Consider the following 23,740-nt stretch of genomic DNA (forward strand, 5'->3'; position numbering starts at 1 on the left):
TCTTTCCTGCTTGTAGCTTCTCATATGAATTTTTTGGCAAATAAAGCAACTGAAAGAATTCTTTGTGTTTTTACTGTGCAAAACTCGCTAGTAAGAAGTCTTAAATTGACAGCATAGGTACAACAAATTTGATTTCCAGAGTAGAAGTGAACTGAGATTAAAAAAAAATTAAAAAATCTACTATCTGATTAATGTAGCAATCAAAACTCACCAACCCAGAGGCTGTTTTGATCAAATAATTGTAGTGAAGGACTACAGATAAAAATTATGCACCAAATAATTTCATACCAGGAATCAACTACCATGATTTACTCACAGATTATTTGTAACTACATTCTAGAATATGTGCTGTGAACAAGCTGCTCAGCTGCTTCAGAGAGTGTGACACCTTCCTACCCTTGGCCTGCTGAGTTGCCACAGTGGCATGAAAGAAAAGTCTTTGCTTTTGAGATACCACCATTCCACTCGTAACGTGCTTTGTGTTCTTCTGACTGAGGACACTGACCTCTAATAAGCTGAATTCCCAAGAGCATGTCCATGAAAATGAATGCACACATGCAGATGATGACATGTCATCCCAAGGAGATCTACGTCTCAGTTGGATTACCTAAGGCTCTTAGGATGCTGGATTTGTTTGCCTTCCTTGCTGCACTACACAATGACCTAAGGCAGAAAGCTTAGCTTTAAAATGAAGAACAGTATCTTTCTCACCTCCCTCCCCATTAGTCAAAATGGAGGGAGACAAAAATTGCTGCTTCCCAAGTCTTGTACAAAAATAGATCAGCATGTCCTTCTTGAAGAGTCTTTTTCAAATTCCTCTTGATCTCTTGGATCTCAGCAGCAACAGTCAGTCCCCATTGCCAAGACTTGTGTCGTGGTCAAATTCAGAGACGAATGAAGTTCATGTTCTCTTCCCTTGGAACTGCTATTTGGAATCCATTCCATTTCCATCCTCTTTGCTTGGATTTGTTTATATATATAGATAGATTTTTTTTTTTCTTTTTAGTCCAAAGGAAATGCATTGGCAGTGCAAACAAAAAGTAGGTATCATGAAACACCCCCTCCCATCCCCTTCCCCAGTACCAAGTGATCACCTCAGCATTCCAAAAGGGTCTCCCGAGATGTTATCTGCACGCACAGGATTCCACTGTCATGTTGGGGTACACCTTAAGAACCACGTTTTTATTTTCATCAAAGAATAAGATACTAAGAGAGGACATTTTGTCAGGAACGCAGCAAGGCTCAGGAATGCCCGGGACGACCCCAACAGCTCTCACTATGCTCTGGATGGTGGCATGGTTGGATGGCTTCAAGGCCTGCAAGAGAAAGACACAGCACAATATGGAACTGCACCCATCCCGGAATGGGCCCCACCTACTCTACAACACAACTGGGCTTTATTTTCAAGAAGGGCCCTGTGCAGAATCCACAGTTGACTAGCTGTGGAATCTGTCTTCTAGGCAACCATTTCCAGTTGTCACCACAGCTGCCCTGAGCCAGCAGCAGGGAATGTGGTTCTTCTGGCCACTGGATGTGAGTGTTGCTCCACTGCTTGCAGTGCTGGGGAAGGAGCCTTGGGATCTCTGGGATGTGCCTTCCCAGGAAAAGGCCCGGGCAGCAGACCTTGCAGCAAGGTGTACCTATAAGGCAAGGTAGTCTCTCCCGAGCTAAGTAAGTTACAATTTAGTCATAAAACTTGTCTGACTGGGAGGGAGGCAAAGTACTAGCAGGCTGAGTCATTAGGGGAGCAAAAGAAACATCACTTGGAAGTTTGACTGGTGGGCATGAGTGAGTCAGGAAAAACAAAAGTGGATCAAATGTGTCCAGAGGAGAGAAGGAAGTACTTGATGCCATGATGCTAATGGTTCCAGTTTGCTCTTGTGGTTGTTTTGCTTGTTCTTCCATGCCAAATCACTTCTCCTAGTGACACTGCCAAGTAACTGAGCACCCAAATCCCGTGTCAGTTGTACTACATGTTAAGGGGACGTTTTCTCCACAGGACAAAGTTTCCCAGATTTAGAGTCATGTAAACGGGAACACACTTTGGGGTGATGACCAAAAGGCTGAGCAGTGAGATAACTGTCTTTGAACAGCCAGAGTTCGTTAATACACTCATAAAAATGATTAAATTCCTAGGAATGAAAAATACTAAGTATTACCTCTTGAGCTCCAAACCCTCCCAAATCCAAGTGTCTATATGAAAGGCAGCCAATCATGAAAAATGCACAAGAAGTAGTTTTTAGCCCAAGACTTGTGGTTTTGGAAGAATGAAACTTGAACAGTGCTTTTGAGAGCATCTCTGATGTGTACAACCTGGGAACTGCACAGTTCAATATCGTCAGTCAGATACCACTGAGAAATACCTGGAACAAGATCATTTGGGCCAAATCTGTGACTGGCAGTTTTGCCACAGCAAGAGATGATTCTCTTTTGGAAAAATCAGTCTTAGGGGTCAGAGATGTACTTACCTGAGGTGCAAGCTTGAATGATCTGGCATGCAAAAAAGCACAGGAACAACTGGGAGATTCTGTCTAGTTGTATCTTTTGTGTAGCAAGTTAGTACATTCAGGAGTAAGGGCTTCCAACTCTGCTGGCAATACACAGGGATGTCTAACCTGCCCCTACGCCCAGCCAAGTAGCTCACAACTGTGTATTTTCACAACTGCTCACAACTGCTGTATTTTCCTTCTTCCCCATGGAGACAGCTGTTCCTTGAATTCCAACAGAGATGGATCAGAATGGACTTCATCCACATCATGTTGTTGAAACTAGTGTCAAGAGAGAACTGGAACCGTTTGACACAGAATTGAAAAGGATTCACTGGGGAGCATTCAGCTACTCTTTATGGACATGAGACAGAATGTGAATGTTTCTTTCTTCTCCCCACGAGGAACCTACTTCACCTGCAGCAAGGCTGGGCAAGAAATGGGGCCAATCCTGCACATCCCTTGCTTCTGTTTATCCTCTGAGAGAGTCAGAGTTTTCTCAAGTACGCCCAGGATCCAAGTCCCTTTTAAATGCAGATGTTACACAGAGCCTGATCTTTTTGGAGGAAAAAAAAATCCTGAGCTGACCCCAAACTGCCAAATGTGTGAATGAGTCCAGCTGTGGCTCAGGCTGCACCTGCTAAGCTGCACGTGTCCTTGGGAGACTGGCTGCCCTCTTGAATTCCATTAGAGATATGTTATGAGCAGGGCAAATGAAGTCAGCTACGAGCTTTCGTTCCTGACCTGGGAGAGGGTCTGCCTGGCCCACATGCTCAAGCCCCACACACCTGGGTTGGACAGCAAGCAAAGCAGCTAATTGAAGTCAGGGAAAAGGGTAAGGCCAGAAAATTTGGGGGTGGAAGTGTTGGGGCGGGGGAAGAGACACATCTGTTCCTAAAACTTTTAGACACCCTTGGCAAGGGAACATTATATACCCACAGGCACAGATTAGTGTGTTATTGCCTGATGGTTATGGTACCATTTTGCAAACTCAGTGTTATTAGCAGCACCAGGTATTGTGCATGAATAACAAGAATAACACCTGGCTCCAGAAGATGCTCATTTCACATTTTTATATAATTCAGCTTTTTGTTCTCTTTGGAAAATGAGGTAATTTGGGGTTTTGTGATTAAAAAAGCACACAAAAGGAACAACCTGAACTCCAACCTGGACAGAAATCTACCAATTGCTTTCAGGGAACCAGACTCACAATGGGTTTCAGTGAACTGTCTCTCTCTGCAGTACATGGCAGCAAATATTCAGCTTCCCAGTGTCCAAATAATGCTCTGTGTCTATAATTTTTCACCTGACTGAGTCTAGAGAGTTTCACACATAAAGGCTGGATTAGGCTTTCCAGTAGGAATCTGTAGAAGAAAACAGGTGTCCTACTTATGGCCCTGCAGGCCTGCACTACAAGCTTAGCTCATGGCAATCAGACCTGCTCCCCATCAGCAAAGTCACTTAAATGCTATTTACTTGCCTACCCATCTCTCCTGATGATTTGTCACCTATTTTCTACCACAAACTTTTTCCAGGGCAGGGACACCTTCTGATAGTGCGTCCATGCCTACCCTGTGCAGAGGTGAGGGGTGAAGAGGAGGAGGAACACTCCCTTGGGACTGCCAGACTTAGTTACCATGATAATAGCAGCCAATACTGCAGTCTACAGATTTGAGAGGACGGAGCTAAACTGGGACATCTCAGAGGCCAAGGCTGCTATCTGCAGGGCAGCAGAACCCAAATTTGGCAGAACATCTTTTTACAATCTTAAAAAAATAACTAAAGCTGCAGCTTAGTGAATAAAGATTGCTACCCAGTCTTAAGCAGAGGGACATAGCAGTATTTTTTTCATTCATGTGTCCTTAAAGTGAGAATGGGAGAAGTCCAGGTCTGGTGCTTTTAAAATGTCTAACCTGTATGCTGGGTTCCCTGTTCGACTGAGCGCGGTTCCTATCAACAGTGAAGCAAAAGGCCCAGTGTACGATATTCAAAGGTAATGACTCCACCTCTTCTTGTTCCCCTTCATTTTTTCCTTTGACCTGATGCCTGAAAACCTGGCACTGCAGTTGCAGGTAGTCAGGTGAGTCACCCCGTCCAGAAAAGAGAGTCTCCTGCCTTCCTCAGCTTGTTTTCTCTGTGTTCCATCCCCTTTGGTACATTTCTCCACCTGTCATTTTCAAAGGCTGACTCCTTTGGGTCTTTAAGCCACTGAAATGCCACATGAATTCCAGAACTAACTGTCCAGGTTTCACTGTGGCAGGAAAGAAAGCTCTGGAAGGAGAGGTTACAGCCCTACCTTGACTGACATTTCCTGAAGGCATTATTTGTGTGTATCCTTCATTTCGGGCCAGCCTCAAGCACCACATGCTGCTTTCAGGTTTCAGTGGACTCCAGGGAGGGTCCATGCTGCTAATAATGACATTGGGCATTTGATTTTAAGGAGCTGAGTTCACAGAATCACAGAATGGGGGGGTTGGAAGGGAGCTCTGGAGATCATCTAGTCCAACCCCCCTGCTAGAGCAGGATCCCCTAGAGCAGATCACACAGGAACATGCCCAGGTGGGTTTGGAAGGGCTCCAGGGATGGAGACTCCACAACCTCCCTGGGCAGCTTGTTCCAGTGCTCTGGTACCCTCAGAGTAAACAAATATTTTCTCATATTTAGGTTAAACTTCCTGTGTTCCAGCTTGTGCCCACTGCCCCTTGTCCTGTCCCTGGACGCCCCTGAGAAGAGTCTGGCCCCGTCCTCCTGACACCCCCTGGAGATATTTGTAAGCATTGATGAGCTCCCCCCTCAGCCTCCTTTTCTCCAAGCTGAACAGCCCCAGCTCTCTCAGCCTTCTCATAACAGGGCAGATCCTCCAGTCCCTTCATCATCTTAGTGGCCTTAAGTTCATCCACCTAAGTCACAGGGCTAGGAGCACATCACCCTTTCATGCTAACACACATGCAACGATTTAATAAAAACCAGAACATTTCAAAAGTTACCTGGCCTGGATCCAGAGCATCCCAACTGCTCCTCCAGCTCCACAGAGTCCCTGTCCTTGGGACAGCCATGCCTCAGGAGGAACATGTTTCCCCACAGCCAGCTATGCTGACTGGCCCCAGCGTCGGTCTGGCAGCAGAGACTCCTTTGAGACCTAACAACTTACTGCCTAACAAGCAATTTTCTGAATCTGGCTTGTATTATGTTTATTAAACAGGTTAATAACAAGTTCACACATCATAAGCACTATTCAGGAAATGTTTTATGGCAATTTGGGTTCTGGACAAAAAAAGTAATACCATGTAATATTGTTTTAATTACCTTTACAAGCCTGTCTTTTTACTAGCTGTTCTAACCACCACTCTTTGCAGCACGAGACAGGGATACCACTTATTTGCTAGGCCCAAACACGTAACAGGTGAGCAGCTGCCTTTTACTGGCGCAGGAAAGAACACGCATAGTTTAGGGGAACAGTGCAAAAGAATCAATGAAAGACTGTACCTTTGGAATTGGGAATTGGCATTCCCCTGAGCAGTAATAGGCATCGAAGGATTTGGGGGAAATAATCCACTCGCTCCAGCCAATGTCTGCAAAATCCACCTTGAGGTAGCGCCGGGTGCAGTACCTGGGCTCGTTCCACTGCTTCCTCCTCGCCTTCTTCAGCGTTTGCTCATCGAACTGGAGGGTCTGGCTCTTCTGGTGCTGATTCTTCCTCTGCTTTTTCTTGCTCTTTGCCCTCTCTGCTAAGCGGGGCTGAAAGGTTTTGTAGGTTTTTCTGTCTTCCCACCTCTCCTCCTCGTTGTACTGGTACTCGGCTCCCGGGAGCTCGTTGTTCTGCAACGGCAAGAGGGTGTTTGCAGAGCGCTTCCGCCGCCGTTTCCCGAGGCTGCTCCTCACCTGGTTTTCTGGCCTGGGAAAGACCCTTGCCAGGGGATGACGGTGTCCTTGCAAACTAGAGACAACATTCTCTGGCTCTGAAATAGCAGAATCATTGGCATAAACCAGAACGTAGGGTTCATAGCGCGATGGGGCCCTTTTCCAGGGGTGACGGCCGGCCAGATCCATTTTGACACCCATCAGGAGTTCCTTGTTTCGTTTTGCTTCGTGCAGGAGCTGAGTGATATCCTTCCACTGCCAGGAAAGGACATCCTGGTAAGCAGTGGAGATGTTGATGAGGAAATGTCCCAGGCTCCGAGTCTGGTTCCCAGCAGAAGGAAAGGTCCAAACTGAAAGATGCATCTGAAGTTCAGGTTTCCTGTGCCCACGGCGAGAACAGCCTCTGGATTGGGAACAGTTCCACTTAGCGTGCAGCAGGTCACCAACATAGAAATACACTGAAGCTGACAAGATGTTTTCAGACTCGGTGAGTGACGTCAAGTTAAAAATGTACATCTCCTGGCTTTCAGGGCTCCCTAGAAGAAGAAGTACTTAGATAAGAACAAAGGCATTTCAAACTGCTGTAAAGAAAGAACCAAGCGCGTTGCTTTCCAGGCTGTACAGTTCTTGAGTGTGAGGGTGGTGAGACGCTGGCCCAGGTTGCCCAGGGAAGCTGTGGCTGCCCCATCCCTGGAAGTGCTCAAGGCCAGGTTAGATGAGGCTTGGAGCAGCCTGGGCTGGTGGGAGGTGTCCCTGCCCATGCAGGGGGTTTGGACCTAGATGATCTTCAAGGTCCCTTCCAGCCCAAACCAGTCTATGGTTCTATGATTCATGGGAATCTTCACACAGTGCAGTGGGAATATGTTTAGGCCACTATTCAGAAAATAGCCAAGCTGGTAAACTGGTGACTGCAAATCACACACTTTCAATCTGGTTTCCTTCTAATACCTAACTCCATCCAGAATTACTCAGATTTTCTACTGCTCCTCTGACTTGAGGAAAGCAGCTAGGTCACAGCAACACAGCTTGATCTATCATCCAGAAACATTAGTGACACCAGAGTAAGGTTTTGCTCTTTTGATTTCTTCTCTATGTAACACTTCCAACACCCTTCCATCTCAAAATGCACCAAGGTAACTTACTGTCCCTGTCCTGACTAAAGACTTGTCTTTTTTTTTCCAAGACAACTGGGACATCAATGGCACTGAACCATGCCTTAGCCCAGGCCTAGCTGAAGCTGGAAACAGGTTCCCCCTGGCTTCACCAACCACTGGATTGTCTGTAAACTTCCACTATCCTGTTGAGCCCCAGCCTCAGATGGGTATTTCCTTCCATCTTGCTAGAGGCTGAAGGTGGCAGTGAGAAAGAGGAACACCCTGGATTCAAACAGGGCACAACCCTCCGTGTTGTGACAGGCTTTCAGGTGTACTGCCAGGTAAGTCACTTCAGCTCTGACTGCCAAGGTGTTCAATGCAAAAAAAGCCCAGCTGGTTCCTTTAAACCTTCCACGCTGCTCCCCTGTGGTCTGGGCCTCACCTACAAGACTGGGTGGCATTTACTCCTGGCTTCTGAAGATGTCAAAGGGACCCACAACCATGCAACATTTGGTACAGCTACCTATGTATGTCAGTATGCAAAACAGGTAAGCAAACATACAAAGAGCTACATATACCAAAAGCCAAATGAAAAGACAAAGTGAAATCCTGTGTTACACAGGATGTCTCCTCTCAATATTAACCATTCTTCCATTACCATAAGACCAATTTATTGGCCCCTCAAGTCATCAGTGACCTCTGCATGTGAACTGGGTCTTCATGACCCAGAGCCCTTCACCAGCGAGGCTAGAGTTGGGCACAGAAGGAAGTATAAAGTTACTGACAACAGCCTTGCACACAAAGAAGGAACGTGGCTTTGGAGATGCAGGGAGAAGAAACACCAGGATAGAATCACTGTTTAACCATTGGAAAGGCTTGGATGTCAGCTCTGGAGAGATGATTCACCCTTTATAATGAGCTCAAGACACACACGCTGAGTGTCAGACTCTAATGGAAACTGAAGTTTCCTTCTAAAATCATCAGTCCCAGGACTGCTGCAATTCCACTGGGTAAACTTTGTCCATTCCACCCAGGACATCCCATCAATTTTCAAGCCAGTCATAGTTAGAAGTATTTACACTAGGAGCCAATAGCTGAAGGTAGGTTAGCAGTACTAAAGCAACCCCTATAACCATTAGAAAGCCAACCCAAAATGTCCTTTTGTGGGGGAGGGAAGTGGTGCCCCTGTGCACAGGACAACAAGCCAGGGACAATCCTTCCTCCTGTTTGGGATGTTACTGTATGGATTCAGTGAGACACGGGGACAGGGGGGGCTTTGGCAGCTGTGCAGTTAGAGCAGTCAAACCCACCACAGGTATCTTGCCCAAACCCAAAGACACCTAAAACAGGGGCCCATCTGTGGGAACAGGTGGCTGACAACTTTAATACCCTGTAGGGTGCAACAGAAAGGCCTGGGGGGAAGGTTTAATTTTTATTTTAAAATTTCCTGCTTGGACTGCAGTTAGTTCTGTCCCTCAGAGCGAGAGAAATACAGGTCCAAATGTTAAGGTGCTATTGAGAGCTATAAAACCAGGCTGTATGGAAAAGTCAAATACAGTAAAGCAAAAGTATGGTCTGCAGCCCCCAAAGGGCTGGAAACAACCCAACACATTAGGAAAACAAGGGAACACAGAGTTAAATGCTTCTTGGACAACATGGCATGTCAAAACCCTCTCCAGAGGCTGAAGTTGCAGTTTATAGAATTTTGCAAGAGTTTTGCTCATTATTTTATGTTTTATTCTAGCAACGACAAGCACAGAGATGCCTGTGGACTACAGAAGAACAGCCTCCTCACTCTCACCCTCAAAACACTGGAATAAGTCCCCAGCCCAGACAAGTAAATACATCATTTCCAGTACTGATCTTTCAAATATTTGGGCAGCTTTATGTTCTGGGTGACATTCTGTGCTCCCAGCCTGCAATATCCCAGCTGCTAATGCCATTAGGTAAGTCCAGGAAAAGATTGTATTCTCCCTCTGCCTCCCCATCCCCATCTCAACAATCTAAGTGGCCTCTTTTTCTAAACTTTTTTTTTTTTTTTTTTTGCATCAATATTCTAACCAACACATTAAAAATGCAGGAATTGGTCTCACTAGAAAGGCAGAAACTTCCTTCCCAATATAACACGTTTTGCTCCATGAAATTAGGAAAAAAACAACGTACACTTTTATCAGTGAAACAGGGGAATTGTTAAGGCCTCTTTAGTGTGAGGGTGGTGAGACACCAACAGGTTGCCCAGGGAAGCTGTGGCTGCCCCATCCCTGGAAGAGTTGAAGGGCAGGTTGGATGGGGCTCTGAGCAACCTGGGCTGGTGGGAGGTGTTCCTGCCCATGCAGGGGGGTAGGAACTAGATGATCTTGAAGGTCCCTTCCAACCCAAACCAGTCTATGATTCCATGATGGTTTACATATTTAGCCCAACCTGATGGTGCACCACATAGCTAAGTTCCCAACAGCTGAAAACTAAGGTACCAAACCAACCCAATTTCTAGCTATCACTTATGCCTGGGGAACTAGATTTTCTTTGCCTTCCATCCTACTTTTAATTCCTCAAGCCCAAACTGGCTGTTTATTGCATCTGTACTAAGCACACAAGAGGACCTGACCTCTGCTTGGTTTGTAACCACTAATGTAATGAAGTTAATATGTAGTTTGGCAGAGGCTTAAGTACATCAGTCTTAGGAACCAGACTTTACAATGTCTCATAAGTGCCTGTTAAAGAAGTTATTATTTGAATCACTGCTGTATGTTGAATGACAAGTTTGGATTTTAATCTTTAATAAGAACTTCACAACACTGCCTGTTCTAAATTGACATTTTGCAGTGCAACACAAAACAAGCTGCTTTTGTTTATGGAGAAACCCTAGCTGGCGTGAGGCCGACACAGGAGGAATATATAGTTTTGATTAGAAGGAAGCCTTGAGAAGCTACTCTCAGCACTTTAACCCCACGCCCAAAGCACTGCTGGCAGCAGGTGGTGCTGTGTTCTCACCGAACCGCCTCCCCACTCAGCGCTCCAGAGGGTTTGTGCATCATTCAGTCTCCACAAACATCTTGAAACCAGTTCCCAGCACAGATGTCTACAGATTTGCTGGCTTCCGGCTCAGCCAAACCCAACTGTGTGTCCTGGGCTTCTGTCACAACTTGGGAACACCGTGTTAAATCCATCCCTTGTGTGACAGCAATTCCTGACTCTCGGATGCGACCGATGCACTGAAACAAGCGCTCCAAGGGCCAGTCCTTTCCCCTAGAAAGGACAGACACATCATGGAGGATTCACCTTGAAAATATCTACAAATGCACCTTTCCCTCAAAAGAACTTCATTTCACTTCAGTGAAACTTTGTTCTTAAACCCAGACAGAAAACTCCTGACAATCTATCCCCACAATCAATGTAGTTTTACACTACTAGCCAAGGTCAGAAGCATGGTTTAAACTTTTCATCCATGTCAGGAGGTTGAGAACCACCTAAGCAAATGTCTTGGGGATGCAGGAAGCTTTCCATGAGCCTCCTCCAGCTTAGTCATCTGACACCAGTGGAGTTTTACTGACTAACGTCGGCTGAGGCTTTAGTCTTTACTCTTAGAACTCTTCTCATCCAAACAGCCCCATTTCCCTCCTTGCTAATCCCTAGGGATCCAAAACAAGAACCCAAACCAAATCTAAGTAGGGCTTCAACGCTAATACCTTGTCCATCATATTTCCAAAGATGCTGCCATCAATAGCTCCATGTTAAATGGAGGAGGGGACCAAACTGCAGGGTGAAGTTCATCAACAATTGCTCAGCAGCCAGTGGAAAGAGGCAGACTAAGCCCAACTAAGGCCTCTGCCCAGTCTGCCCTCTGTGACAAGACACAGAAGGTCTTAAAGGCAACAAGATCTCCTTGCAACAAAGCCCTTTATTGGTCTAGAAGGATAAAGCCAGTTTTGCAGGTGAAAGAAAGGAAAACACAGGCCCAGAAACCTACGGGCACTGCAAAAGCTTTTTTTTTCCTTATGTTTTCAACATTAAACAAAACCTGGTGAAAACTTTGCAGCAGCTTTCTTTGTGCTAGTTGCCCAGACAAGAAATATGTTGCAGACACAGACAACATCTGATGCTGAAATATGTCCCTTCAGAGGGATGCTGGACAGAAGGTGCTGCTCTGCCTGAGCTGGTTCTTGGGCTACAGCAGCAGTGGGAAGATCTCAGGCACCCTGAGTGTCCTTGCACTGCAGGCAGCTGCTGGAGCCAACTTGAACTCAGGTTGTCCACCACCTTACTGCCTGGCAAGACTGAGCAGCTGTATTTAGAAAACCTCACACTTATTTGCAGCAGTGCAGAGTGTAATTCTGTGGCAACTCAGTATTGTTTGAGCAGTAACTTCCCCTGCTCACTCAAAACAGCTCCCAGCTCTGTGAGCAGTAGGTTTCTATCTGAGCACCAGTACTTGAGCTAAGTCTTTTATTTCTTTCTTACCTAAAGTGAGTTCTGCCAGCTCAGCTTTGCTCTTCAGTAGGAATAGAATAGGAAGCACTTCTCAGCACCAAAGCATGCAAGGAGGAGCTGATTGAAAAGGAAACAAAAGCAAAGGAAAAACACATGCAAGGAATATGCTGCTACCTTCCAGATACTCTGAGGCCAGATTTTAATGGAAATCTCTGCCCCCCTTCAAGGGATCATGCTATGTTGCTGCCAGCCTGAGGAGGGATTTGCAAGACCAAACTCTGCATGACAGGATATAATTTGGAAGGTACATGCTGTTAGATGGATAGCCTGCCTGTGGGCTTCCCCGTGCTCGAATGAAGCGCAGACACCAGCAGCACCACAGCAAAGCCTGTACGGGGCCAGCATCCCTTCTCCAGTCTCCTGCAAAAGCAAGGACAGAGCTCTGCAGGGTGGGGGAATAGGGAAGGTCCAGCCTCCCCAGGCCTACAGTGGAAAAGCCTTCCTCTAGCACACAGGCAGTTGTCACCCAGAGCGTGCTGTTCCTCCTTGCTGAGGCTATGGGAGAGGCCAGGTTATTTACTGATCAGTCAGGCCAGAAAGCAACCCAGCTCATGGCACTACAGCTCAAGTAGAATCATAGAATCACAGAATGCTTAAGATTGGAAGGGACCTTAAAGATCAGCAGGTTCCAACCTCCCTGCCATGAGCAGGGACACCTCCCACCAGCCCAGGCTGCACAAGCCTCATCCAACCTGGCCTTGAACACCTCCAGGGAAGGGGCATCCACACCCTCCTTGGGCAACCTGTTCCAGTGCCTCAGTACCCTCGTGGTGAAGAATTTCTTCCTAATATCTGACTTACATCTACCCTCTTTCAGTTTAAAACCATTCCCCCTTGTCCTATCACTGCCCTCTCTAGTGGAAAAGCCTCCCCCTAGCTTTTCTGTAGCCCCTTCGGGTCCTGGAAGGCCACTAAGGGGTCTCCCTGGAGCCTTCTCTCCTCCAGGCTGAACAACCCCAACTCTCTCAGCCTGCCTTGGTAGCACAGGTGCTCCAGCCCTTGGATGATATTCATAGACCTCCTCTGGACCCTTTCCAACACGTCCAAGTCTTTCCTGTGCTGAGGGCTCCAGAATAGGGCACAGTCTCCAGGTGGGGTCTCACCAGAGCAGAGGGGCAGAATCCCCTCCCTGGCCCTGCTGGCCACACTTCTTTTGATGCAGCCCAGGATGTGACTGGCCCTCTGGGCTGTGAGATCACACCGGCAGCTCATGTCGAGCTTCTCATCAACTACCACCTCCAGGTCCTCTTCTTCAGGGCTGCTCTCCAGCCATTCTCCCCCCAGCCTGGATCTGTACCCACTGAATCTTCAGGCACAGCCTGTGCACCCTCCCATTCCTGCAATAACCCACAGCTGCATGGATTCCCTCTTCCTGGCATTAAAAAGGAATTTTAAGAAAATGCAGAAGGTCTGTGGAGACTGACATCACCAGCATGAACATGTTCCTGTTACAAGGGGCATTTCCAGGCATCAATAAGCTGGAATGACTCCACTAACGTCTGGTGTGTTTACCTTTATAGAGGATGCACTGACGTTTTTATGGACTGCCAAATCTATCCCACGGGTGAAAAAGGATGCAATAACGAGGACTATTTAGTTATATAGTCATCATTAACCATCATTTAAATGAGATATTAAAGTGGTGCTCTTGTGCCAGTGCACAGCTAAGAATGTATCAGTGTTTCCGTTGTAAAACTTTGTTTCCACAGGTTCACAGTCCAGCTACAAAAGTTCATTCAGAGGTGGAAATGGGAACAAGTTCCAGAAGAGAAACACAGATTTGGAATCCAGATTTCTTCTTTTCTCCCACCTTTACTCCTACTCAATTGCTGCTTCCCCCTTACCAATTTCAGCATTTTGTAAAAAATAAGAAAAATACAAATAGGATACAGTTTCCTCTTTTTAATGGCTTCAATTATTTTCACAAAGCAAATAAGGTCAGAGCAGCTAGTAACTTGATTAAAAAAAAAAGTCCATCACCCTGATTAAAGCTGTCAGCTAATTAAATAAAGAACTCTGAGACACAGCGATGGTGCATGCTCAGGATCTAACTTACATGTGGGTTTTATGACACAAAAACCACAAATATGCACATTGCACATCATAAATGTGCTGGACAGTGAGCAAATGATCTCTCTGCTATGTATTTTTAAGCAGAAAGACCACAGCAGCTCTGAAAACTGAACACAGTATCAAACTCCAGGCTCGCCTCAGTTAAGCAAGTAAGGAGTTTGCCTTAATTAAGCCCACAAATCTGGGAACACCAAAAGCTGATTCTAATTCTCATAACCATGATTAGCTCCACTTCAGCTGGTGGCAGCAGGTTGGCTGTAGGAAAACCAAGTTGTGCAGAGCCTGTCCTCTCGAGGCCAGAACTCTTCACATGTGAAGTGACCTGCTCTAGAAACTGTGACAGACTGGGGATGGCAAGCACAGGTCATCCATGTGCAGTGAGTGAGACTCACTGCATCTATGTGCAGCACAGTGAGACTGATGGGAACAAAAGCCAGAAAATTCACATTCTCGTCCTCAGTGGCCAAACCTACAGACCCTGCCCATTTAATTCGGAGAAGCTTTGAAGATATGGGCCCAGCCTGTCCAGATCATAATGGTTTTCAGGTTCCTTCTGCCTAAAAACTACCAGGATGCTGCCGCTTGCATTTTATTTATAGAACAGCAACAAAAAAAAAAAAACACAAACCCAAACCTAAACAAAACCCAACCCCAAAACCAAACAAAACCAAAAAACCCCACACATTCACCGTCTCCTGCCTGCCTTTTTTTAAAGCTCCTGTTAAAAAAGAACCTTAATATTACTAGAGTTCAAAGAGGCCAGAATTTGGCCTGTACTGGTTTTTGCAGGCCGATGGCAGCCAGTGACTAGCTGGTTTCCCTGTGCAGTACTTGGTTTCCCTTGTTTGCGTGGGCATTTCATACCACAACAAAGGAAAGAAAGGTATTTTGAGAAAGAAGGACAACATAGTTCTTAAACCACAAGAATTGGCCTAAGGGCAGGTGTAATACCTAGGATTACTTGAAATTCAGTCAATAAAAAAGAGTTTAGAGTAATTTCTGCCTGTATAGCTTTACTATAACATCATTAGAGGGACCCTCCAATTAAAGTTGAGTTTTTTAAATGACTCATTTGCAAGACATGTTCCTTTAGCAGTGCTATGATTAAAAGTGCTTTCAAAACCAGACTGAAGGTTTTGCATTTGAGGCTTTTATCTCTCCACTCGCTTTTATTCATTCCACGCTGTATCTTTCCTCCAGATCCTGAGCCTCAGAAGTTGCAGATCAGCACACCTCCACAGGAAGCACTGAAGGCAAGCAGATTTGTATCAGCTGGAGGTCTGGTCACTTGGCTAACTGGCAGGAGGAAAGAACATTCGTGTGGAGAAACTGGTGCACAGACTCGACCACAGTTGAAGAGTACACTTGCACAATTGTCCAGGTGTTGGGCTCTGACTTTTGTATCTTCTGGCCTTGCTCCCAATGACCCTTTTAGAGGCACAAGGGATGGAAAACAACTCACTGCTGAGGTACTGGCAGGTAAAGAACCAGAAAAGGCTTTGTTGTAGGATTTTTATTGAAGCAGAGCTCGCTATGAAGTCTGGCCTAAGTGGGACAAGGGCTGCTAATGTCATCCCAGAGACACCCCACAACAACAACACAGTTGCCTCAGAAATCATGGGCTGAACATCCTTTGATTCAAAAGCACAGGAATAAATTACAGCAGTTAAGTCAATGACAGAGAACAGCACAGGAATGCAACTGAGTGTACTGTGAACAATGCACATCCTTATTTCACTTGATATCCTTTTGGGACCTGGGGTTTCTTTCAGCTTTGACACAGGCATCACAGGGTCCTTTCTGGAGTGACTCAAAGTGAACAATGATGTTTTGAGATAATTCAGAAAGACCAATAGAAAACAAATTTGCCTGAATAGAAGATCACACAAACATTCATCAAAGGCCAAAAGAACAAACCACTAATAATCCAGTCTAGTTGTGAAATCTGGTGCTCAAGAAGATTTCAGGGCAGCGTAGGATGGAGGTTTCAGAGCTGCCCACACAGGGCTAAAGCTCCCATCCTATCCCCTTGGAGGACTGAGCCACAGAAAAATAAACTTGCATTTAGCAGTTGTCAGGATGCCTCTTTTGATTAACCATGGTTTAGTTCTTCCTCACTGGCTGTCCACTGCAAGACCACAGCTGCCATACGCAACACCACTCTTCTTGGACTAAGAACAGGGATGAGTTTCAACAAATCCTACCAGTTCTTGGTTTCATCACGCAACACTCCACCTTACAGGGTCTCAAAAAGATGTCTGGTGGGTCACCGGGGAGATCTAGGAAAGGCCTTTCCCCTGTGCTGCAGAAGAGCTGAAACCCTCCAGGGGAAAAGCGAGGACAGGAAGGTTTCACAGCCGCATTTGAGAGCTGTGTTTCCGAAAAGAACCAGTTTCCCTCCTGAATATATAAGATTAAATTGCAAAACGTACGGTTGAACTGCAAATAAAATCACTGAAGATTGTTTTGCAAGGCCTCTAGAGATGCAGGAGGAATGGGCGTATTCTCAGGGAAGTTCTGATGGCAGACAGAAAGCTGTCTCCTGAAGGGGCTGGCAGTGGGGATGGCAAAACGTGCTGAAGGAATAATGGCATCATTTATTAATTTAACTGATGCAGCCACATTAAGGAGAAGGGGAAGCCTGTGGGAGATGAGATTTGCAGCCCAGGAGTGCAACAGTCAGAAAAGTCAGAAACCAGAAGAAGCCTTTTCACTGCCCCTGATGCCCCAAGGAATGTGTGATCTAAGGGCTTTCTGGAAATGCACTTTTCTGCCCTCAAGGACCATACAAAACAAGCAGCTGCTGCCGATGGCAAGAGAAAGACAACAGCTGCCTGGTTAAATACGTTGCATAAATACTTATAAAAGTGTCAAAAAACTTATAACCGCTTCCAATTTATTGCTTTGGCACTTGAACTGTAAAAGTATTGGAGCAGGAGGAAAGGGATTAGTGAATAGTGTGTTTATAGGACTGCTGCCACCCAATGTCAAGTGAGAGTATAAATATAATCAGAAAGACCACAGAGATGGGATTTCAACCAAAGGCCTCCTAGGTTTAGAACAATAAATACCTTTAATCAGATATGCTTAAAGGAGCCGATATTGGGATTATAATCCCCCCCTTTTATTTTTTATTGTATCTCCCCCTCTTTCAGTGAGGTAACTGCTTATTTCAGAACGAAGCAACAAACGCACATTAGACTTTATATTGAAAAAAAACAGTCACGTTAGAACACAAGAGAGTTCTTCTGAAGGAGCAGCAACTGAGGGGTCCCAGCTCTCCATCTTCCAAAACCACAGAATTTACACTCCCAGCCTCTAAAGCCTCTCTTGTGGACAGAAATACTTGCAGTAACACATGATGGAGAACATTTGTTCCTAAGACACCAATCCTAAAACTCCAAAAGGATCGTAGGGAAAACCTGGCAACCAATTCTGAGTTTTCTGGGAGAGGAAGGAATCAACACGGGTCACGAACTCCCAGCCAACACTGGGTTTTACCGCTAAATGCCTGCCCGTGAGGAAGCTACTGGGCCAGTCCCCTAGTGCAGTGAAAAACAGAGACTGACAAATTGGGCTGACAGGCTTGGTATGGCAGCTCTCACACAACAAGCAAGCTTTTGGGATGCAGTGGATTTGGGAAGCATCATCTCAGCGAGGGTCACTTTTGGGTTCTGGCATTTCCATTTAGCCCTTTCAGAGATCAGATGCACAAAAAGCACAAGAGCGGAGCTGGGGGATGCAGCACCGAGGCAGTGCCACCTTCCCCTTCTGCCAGGACACAGTTCCTTTGGGATGCTGCCTTTTTAAATATGCCATCCCCCCATCCCTTTCCCCTGCTCTATGAAAAACGACTTTACATTTTCCTAAATCTATCTGTGCATGCTAGTCTGTAATGATGGAGAGATCCAAGCGCCACTGCCAAAGATGCTGAGGTGCATTACTGACCACGCATACATCATGCTTCAGCTAAACTCATTTTCCAGTGCCCTTAATTGCCAGTCCTGTCACCAGCGTCTGCAAACGAGAACTCTGCAGCCAGTCTAAAGGATCCCCAAACCACCTCATTGCTCTGTCACATGCAAATCAGCCCCTGGACTCGACAGAAGCTACACATGCAAAACACGGATAAAAGGAGACTCCAGAGAGGATATGTTAATTACTCCACTTCCCTCATATGGCACTCAGACATCACACGGCAGAGATGCTGCACGCGGAGCCGAAGAGATAAGCCAGTCATTAAGATATCTTGAGACAATGTAAATATGATAGCCCAAAAGACAAGCCTGTTGCTGCAGGAAGCATTACTTCTCTCATCCTTTTCTCACCTCCTTCCCTCCATCAAGCTCCCTGGGCCACTACAACAGATACACCCACCCAGGAAGGCAGCTGCGGGGCAGGACCTGTTTGCCAGGGTACGGAGACGCTCCCTCACCTCCATTCCCGCAGACCGAAGCCCATCTCCCCGCACAGCATCACCCCACCGGGCAGCCACGCTCTCCCCCGTTCCCTCCCCGGCCCCTCCAAGCTGCAGCCGCAGCGGGCGGCCCCGCGGGCTCCCCGCCGCGCCCGCCACTCACCTGCTGCCAGCGGGCGGAAACCACGCACCGTGTTCCCCCGGCGAAGGTTCAGCGCCGGGAGCCCCGGCGGGTCCCGGAGCTTCCCCAGCGGGTCCTGCGGCTTCGCCGCCGCCCTCCCCTCGCCGCTGTACTGATCGTAAAGCCTCAACATGTGCTCCGAGACCTTGTCCCCCGGGCGCAGCCGCTCCGGCCGCCGCCGCTCCTCCTGCTCCAGCCCGTAGGCACCTGCCGCGGCTCTAGCCCGGCCTGCCCGAGCTCCTCCCGGGGCCGCCCGGCGCCGCAGCCCGACCCAGCCGGCCCGCAGCGCGTCCCCCAGCGCCAGGCACAGGCAGCCCCAGCCCAGGCACAGGCACAGCAGCCAGCGGGCTGTCCCCGCCATCCTGCCCCTCCGCCCAGCCCGGCTGGGCTCCGCAGCGCCCCGCGTTCCCGGCGGGAACCCAGAGCCCCGACCAAGCTCGCTGCGGCCAGATGCGGGAGAGCGCGGGCGGACGGGGCCGCGCTAGAAAATAAAATAGCAAATAATAATAATAATAAAAAAAACCGCCAGCGGGTTTTCCTTCTTTCGGGAGAAGGAAAAAAAAAAAACCGAAAAAAATAAAATAACAATAAAAAAAATACAGCGGGGCGAAGGGAAGCGCCACGGTGTGAAGCGCCCGTCTCCGCGGGGCTGGCAGGGAAGGTGTTTATTCCCCTTGCTGTGCAGGTTGGTTTTCCGGCGAGAGGTGGAGGTGCTGCTCCCCGCGCAGCCGGGTGCCCGCGCCGTGTGAGCGGGGCAGGCGCAGCCCGGTGAGTTTTGGTGGGTGCGAGCGTGTGTGCGGGGCGAGGGAGGGAAGGAGGGAGAGAGGGAGGGAAGGAAGGAGGGAGGGAGGGAGGGAGGGAGGGCGAGCGCTCCCGGCGCGGCTCCGCGCACCGCAGCCAATGGCACCGCCCGCGCCTCCGCCCGGCCCCGCAGCGGCCACGCCGCGGGGAACCCACCCCCAGGCAGGGAGACCTGCCTCTGGAAAGGCAATCACCGCGTCCCCGAGGGCTGCCGGGGAAACGGGGCGGGGGGATGTTCCCCTTCCCACCTCCGTCCAGGCTCTTCCAAAGGCAGTCAAATAACGTGACGGCAATCAAACGCAAATCACGAGTCAGACCGCAGGCGGCCTCGCCCCCTGGAAAGTCTCAAGGCTTGGCTAGACTCGGCGCCGTCCGTGGCAGGCAGGTGGAAGGGATGCTCAGCCCAGCACTCCCCAGGGACGGCGGCACTCCGCTTTCTCCTCTGTCAGCCTCCAGCCTTGGCCAGGGCCGGCAGAGGTGTCCCCAGCAGCCTGGAGCCCATGGGAAGGGACATGCCCCATGGCCAGGTGAAAGGAGGACAAGCCCTTGCAGGCACGTAACCCTTCTGTGAGCTGCACTGGGCTCAGGCAGGGAAATGGGCACAGCAAGGTGCTCCTTGCTGGGCTGAGAAGATTCCCCCCACCTCCTGCCTTGGCTGCTTTTCAATTACAAAAGGACAAAAATGTGTGTGTGTCCCCTCACCAGAGCCACAGCATCAGACAACGGCCCATCAGGTATGTGACACTGTCCCTTCCACAACACACTTTGCAATACAAAGGGAAACTTGCCCCACACATCTGGTCTGGTGGGGGAACACGCAGGAGGAGCAGGACAAGCCTCCTTGGACTTCCACGGTTTATAAATATGTTGGTTCACACGAATGACTTAATTTCTAACCCAAAGAAAGAAAATAAGGAAACTGGCTTGCAGATTTGCACAGAAAGCTCAGCACACATGATTTCCAGCATGGGGCCATTCACATTTTCAACAGGGCTACAGAAAGTGCAGCATTATCAAGCACTTAAATGTAACAACACTAAAACACATCATGTACTGCAGGGTGAACTTGCCTTTCCAATTCCACTGAATTTGGGAATGGTAACAAATATTGTAATGCAGTTTTAATAAGTGCATCTGTAATTACAAGAGTGCCTACCAGCAGGTAGGAAGGAAAGAGAAGATTTTCAAAAGCAGAGGAATAAATTGTATATGTTTCTATATTTGACTGCTCAAATCCAATCCATGAGAGTGTTTCTTCTTCCAACAGTTTCGAGGCATTGAATTTGCCACATGCATCTAAAAATATTATCCATATATATATAAACCCACAGGAATTTAGTATTAATGCAAATAGTAAGGTTAACTTGACTTTTCTCCACGTAAGAAACTTATGTTGGTGCAACATAAAACCTGTACAAGCGAAGGTACATCATTAAAACACGAAGGTTTGATCCGAGTTTTTGGACATGTATAATAAAGCCAATGCAGATCTCTGCAGGAAGAAAGCAAAAGTATTCAAACTGATAGCACAAGCAGCAATCTCTGGCTTATATCCCTGGCAGAACTGCCAATCTCAAGGAATAATCTTTGGGCAACTGAAACCCTGGAATCGCTATTTCAGCTTCAGTCATGTTAATTTCTGCTGGCAAGAGATGTGGTTTAAAAATAAAAAACAACACACCACAAGGCTTTAAATAAAACCAGCATCACTGAATCCTCTTTTAAACCTACAGAGCCAAACAAGCGGCTGTCAGAATGTGCTGTTTTGTATATCCAGCATTACTTCCAAACTGTGGCCTGACTCTTGCTAGGGGACCACTGTAAAACAAGAATGACTTCAGTTAAAAAAACCAAAACAACTCAGACAGCATGTACCTAACACCATGCCCAAGAAAAGGAGGACTAGACAAGAACTAACTTCATTTCATGGAAGCTCAAAGCACCCTATGGCTGAGCTTTTATTTAAAATCTTTTAAGTCCTAACAGAAAGCCCTGTTTATGCAAAATTAGTCCAGAATTTGGCTCCCAGAGCCTTGCCCTGCCACTTGACTGCAGTTGTTTAAGTTAAGAGTCTAAAATAGAAAGTTAGCCCTATACAACCCTATTACAGCCAGCCAGGAGGGACAAAGAGGACACTCGGTGTGAGGCAGAAAGGAACAAGTGACTTTTCAGGGCACCAAGTACCTTCTCTGAATCCCCCTTCTGAGACAGCTGTTGCTGTTTTGTGAGCAGTGCAGAGGAACACTTTGGCTTTCAAATACCTCTTTGCTTTCTGGTGGGACGCTCATTACACGCAGTTCTGTGGCTCCCTAAGTTAAAAAACATCCCTAGCTCAAACTGAACATGAGATTTTTAAATGCCAGAGCACTGTGACTGCACAAACCAAACCAAACTAGTACATGTAAGGAGTTACTCCTCATTAGTAAATACCAGCTAGCAAACTCTTAGACCTGACTTCTGAGATAACAGTGATTTTGCACTTCTCCATTACTTATTTCCCATTTCCTCATGGAAGAAACTAGCAAGTTTAGCATTGTTCAGACAACAAAACCTTGACTGCGTCCCAGAGAGTTTAGAGTTTAACTCCACAGGTTGCAGAAGAGTTGTGCTGATTCCCAAGAGAAGAGGTCCCCTGAAGCTGTATAGAAAACTGTATTGGTACCAGGTGCAACGTGTTCCTAGCCCTGGCAGAGACATGGTGCTTCCATGAGAAATACCACGGAGGCAGAGGCACCCACAGGCTCACCCTCAAAACAACAGTTCTGCCAGTAAAACCTTTTTAACTGCAAGCATCAGTGAGTGCCACTGAAACCACCCCTTCCTCCTATGGATGCAGCATTTCCACCCAGGACGAACACTCTGCTTTTTGGCTTTGGTAAAAGAATCGGAAATTCAATGGGTTGTTCAGAGAATGGGTCAGATTCCAGCTGCTTCTACAACCCTATAATTAAGTGTTTGCATGTAGCATTTCTGGGACAGGACGGGAAGTGGAAAGAAGTAATTGACAAGTGGAATGGGACAGCAGTGTAAGAGGAAAAGGACATGCTGTGACAAACATCCCAGCTGCCCAGCTAGACTCAACACCCAGGTGAAAGGATTGTGCAGCCAGGGCTGCCAAACACAGCTGCATTGCACTCCTGCCCTACCCCATCTCAGTAGGAAAGAGAGGAAAAAGGACCCAGAATCAGTTGAAACACATCAAGAATGAGACACTGACTTTGATTTAATCTTTCTCAAAATTCTCCATTAATGAGTGATAGTGCAGTGACTCATTACCTGCCTTTTAGGTGGGGATACTAACACATGACCTTACTTTTTAGTGACTGTTCTCACAGTGGATGAGAACAGTCAATACGTGCTGTTGTGCAATATGCCTGTCCCCATGAAACCCAGCAGGATGGTTTAACACTCATATCGGTATAAGCAGAGCCCAAGCTTGTAATTCCATCCTGCTTCCTCACGCATGCTAAAATTACTCCATAATTCTACTAATAATAAATATCAGACTTACCATGCAGCACTTCAGCAATGCACTGCATAAAACCAGAGCTTACCCTGAACTGAAAGCACAATTTTTCTTTCTGGGATGGTTTAATTTTCCTGACCCCTCTTTTCTGTAAGCTTTCTGCTGTGGCTGGCTGACTGACAAGAAACCAGCTAATCTCAGCTGTCATGGTCATTTTTTCTGGTATAACTACCCCAGAACTGGAAACTCTCTCAGTATTACTGACTGAGGCAGCATTACTATTTGTTAGGACAATGCACACCTCCTGAGTGTGCTACAGATGTGATGCTGCAGTGAAAGGTCCCAGTCTACTACAACACCCCCAGCTCTCCCCGTTCTGTGTAAGAGAGACTGTGAAACATCCTGTCTACCAGCCCTGAGATAGCAAGTGAACCAAGTTTTGCCAGCAAAAAGCTGTGCTTAGTTGAAACTAAGCAGCTCAGAATCCCTGAGGGTGATTTTCTACCCATCTTCTTACTGCAGTTTTGAAGCACATATCAAATGTGCGCTCAGCCCCGTGCAGAAAATACTCCTGGCTACAAGTTTGTGTTGTGACTCTCAGCTCACACGGCCAGTAGATGGCAAATATGCAAGGAAGTACCAGTTTTCAGTGCAAGGCAACGCATTCTTGGAAGTGCAGGAAGATTTTTTTTCCAAAGCTCCTCTGAGCTATTACAGCAGAAGTGCAGAGTATGTGTCGAAACGGGAGCCAGCGGACCTGGGGCTGTTGGAATTCTAACAGGGGACCACCACAAGCACTCACTATTATGAATCATGCATATTTGTGGAGATGAAGACATCTAACTTTAGGTTGTCTCTCTTCTAACTGGATGT

At 47.1% G+C, this 23,740-nt stretch overlaps 1 protein-coding gene across 1 annotated transcript; it reads right to left on the reverse strand.

Annotated features, from left to right (window-relative positions):
* Positions 1–1,081: 1,081 nt before the first annotated feature.
* On the reverse strand, positions 1,082–18,961 carry BMP3 (bone morphogenetic protein 3). The gene is made up of 3 exons (XM_051618799.1): positions 18,583–18,961; positions 5,973–6,883; positions 1,082–1,316 (listed from the first exon to the last, which is right to left on the reverse strand). Exons 1-3 carry the CDS (start codon positions 18,959–18,961, stop codon positions 1,125–1,127), a joined length of 1,482 nt encoding a protein of 493 aa, XP_051474759.1. The 3' UTR covers positions 1,082–1,124.
* Between the last annotated feature and the right edge of the window lie 4,779 nt (positions 18,962–23,740).

Source organism: Apus apus, chromosome 4 (assembly GCF_020740795.1).
Source record: "Apus apus isolate bApuApu2 chromosome 4, bApuApu2.pri.cur, whole genome shotgun sequence".
Classification (NCBI taxonomy): Eukaryota; Metazoa; Chordata; class Aves; order Apodiformes; family Apodidae; genus Apus; species Apus apus.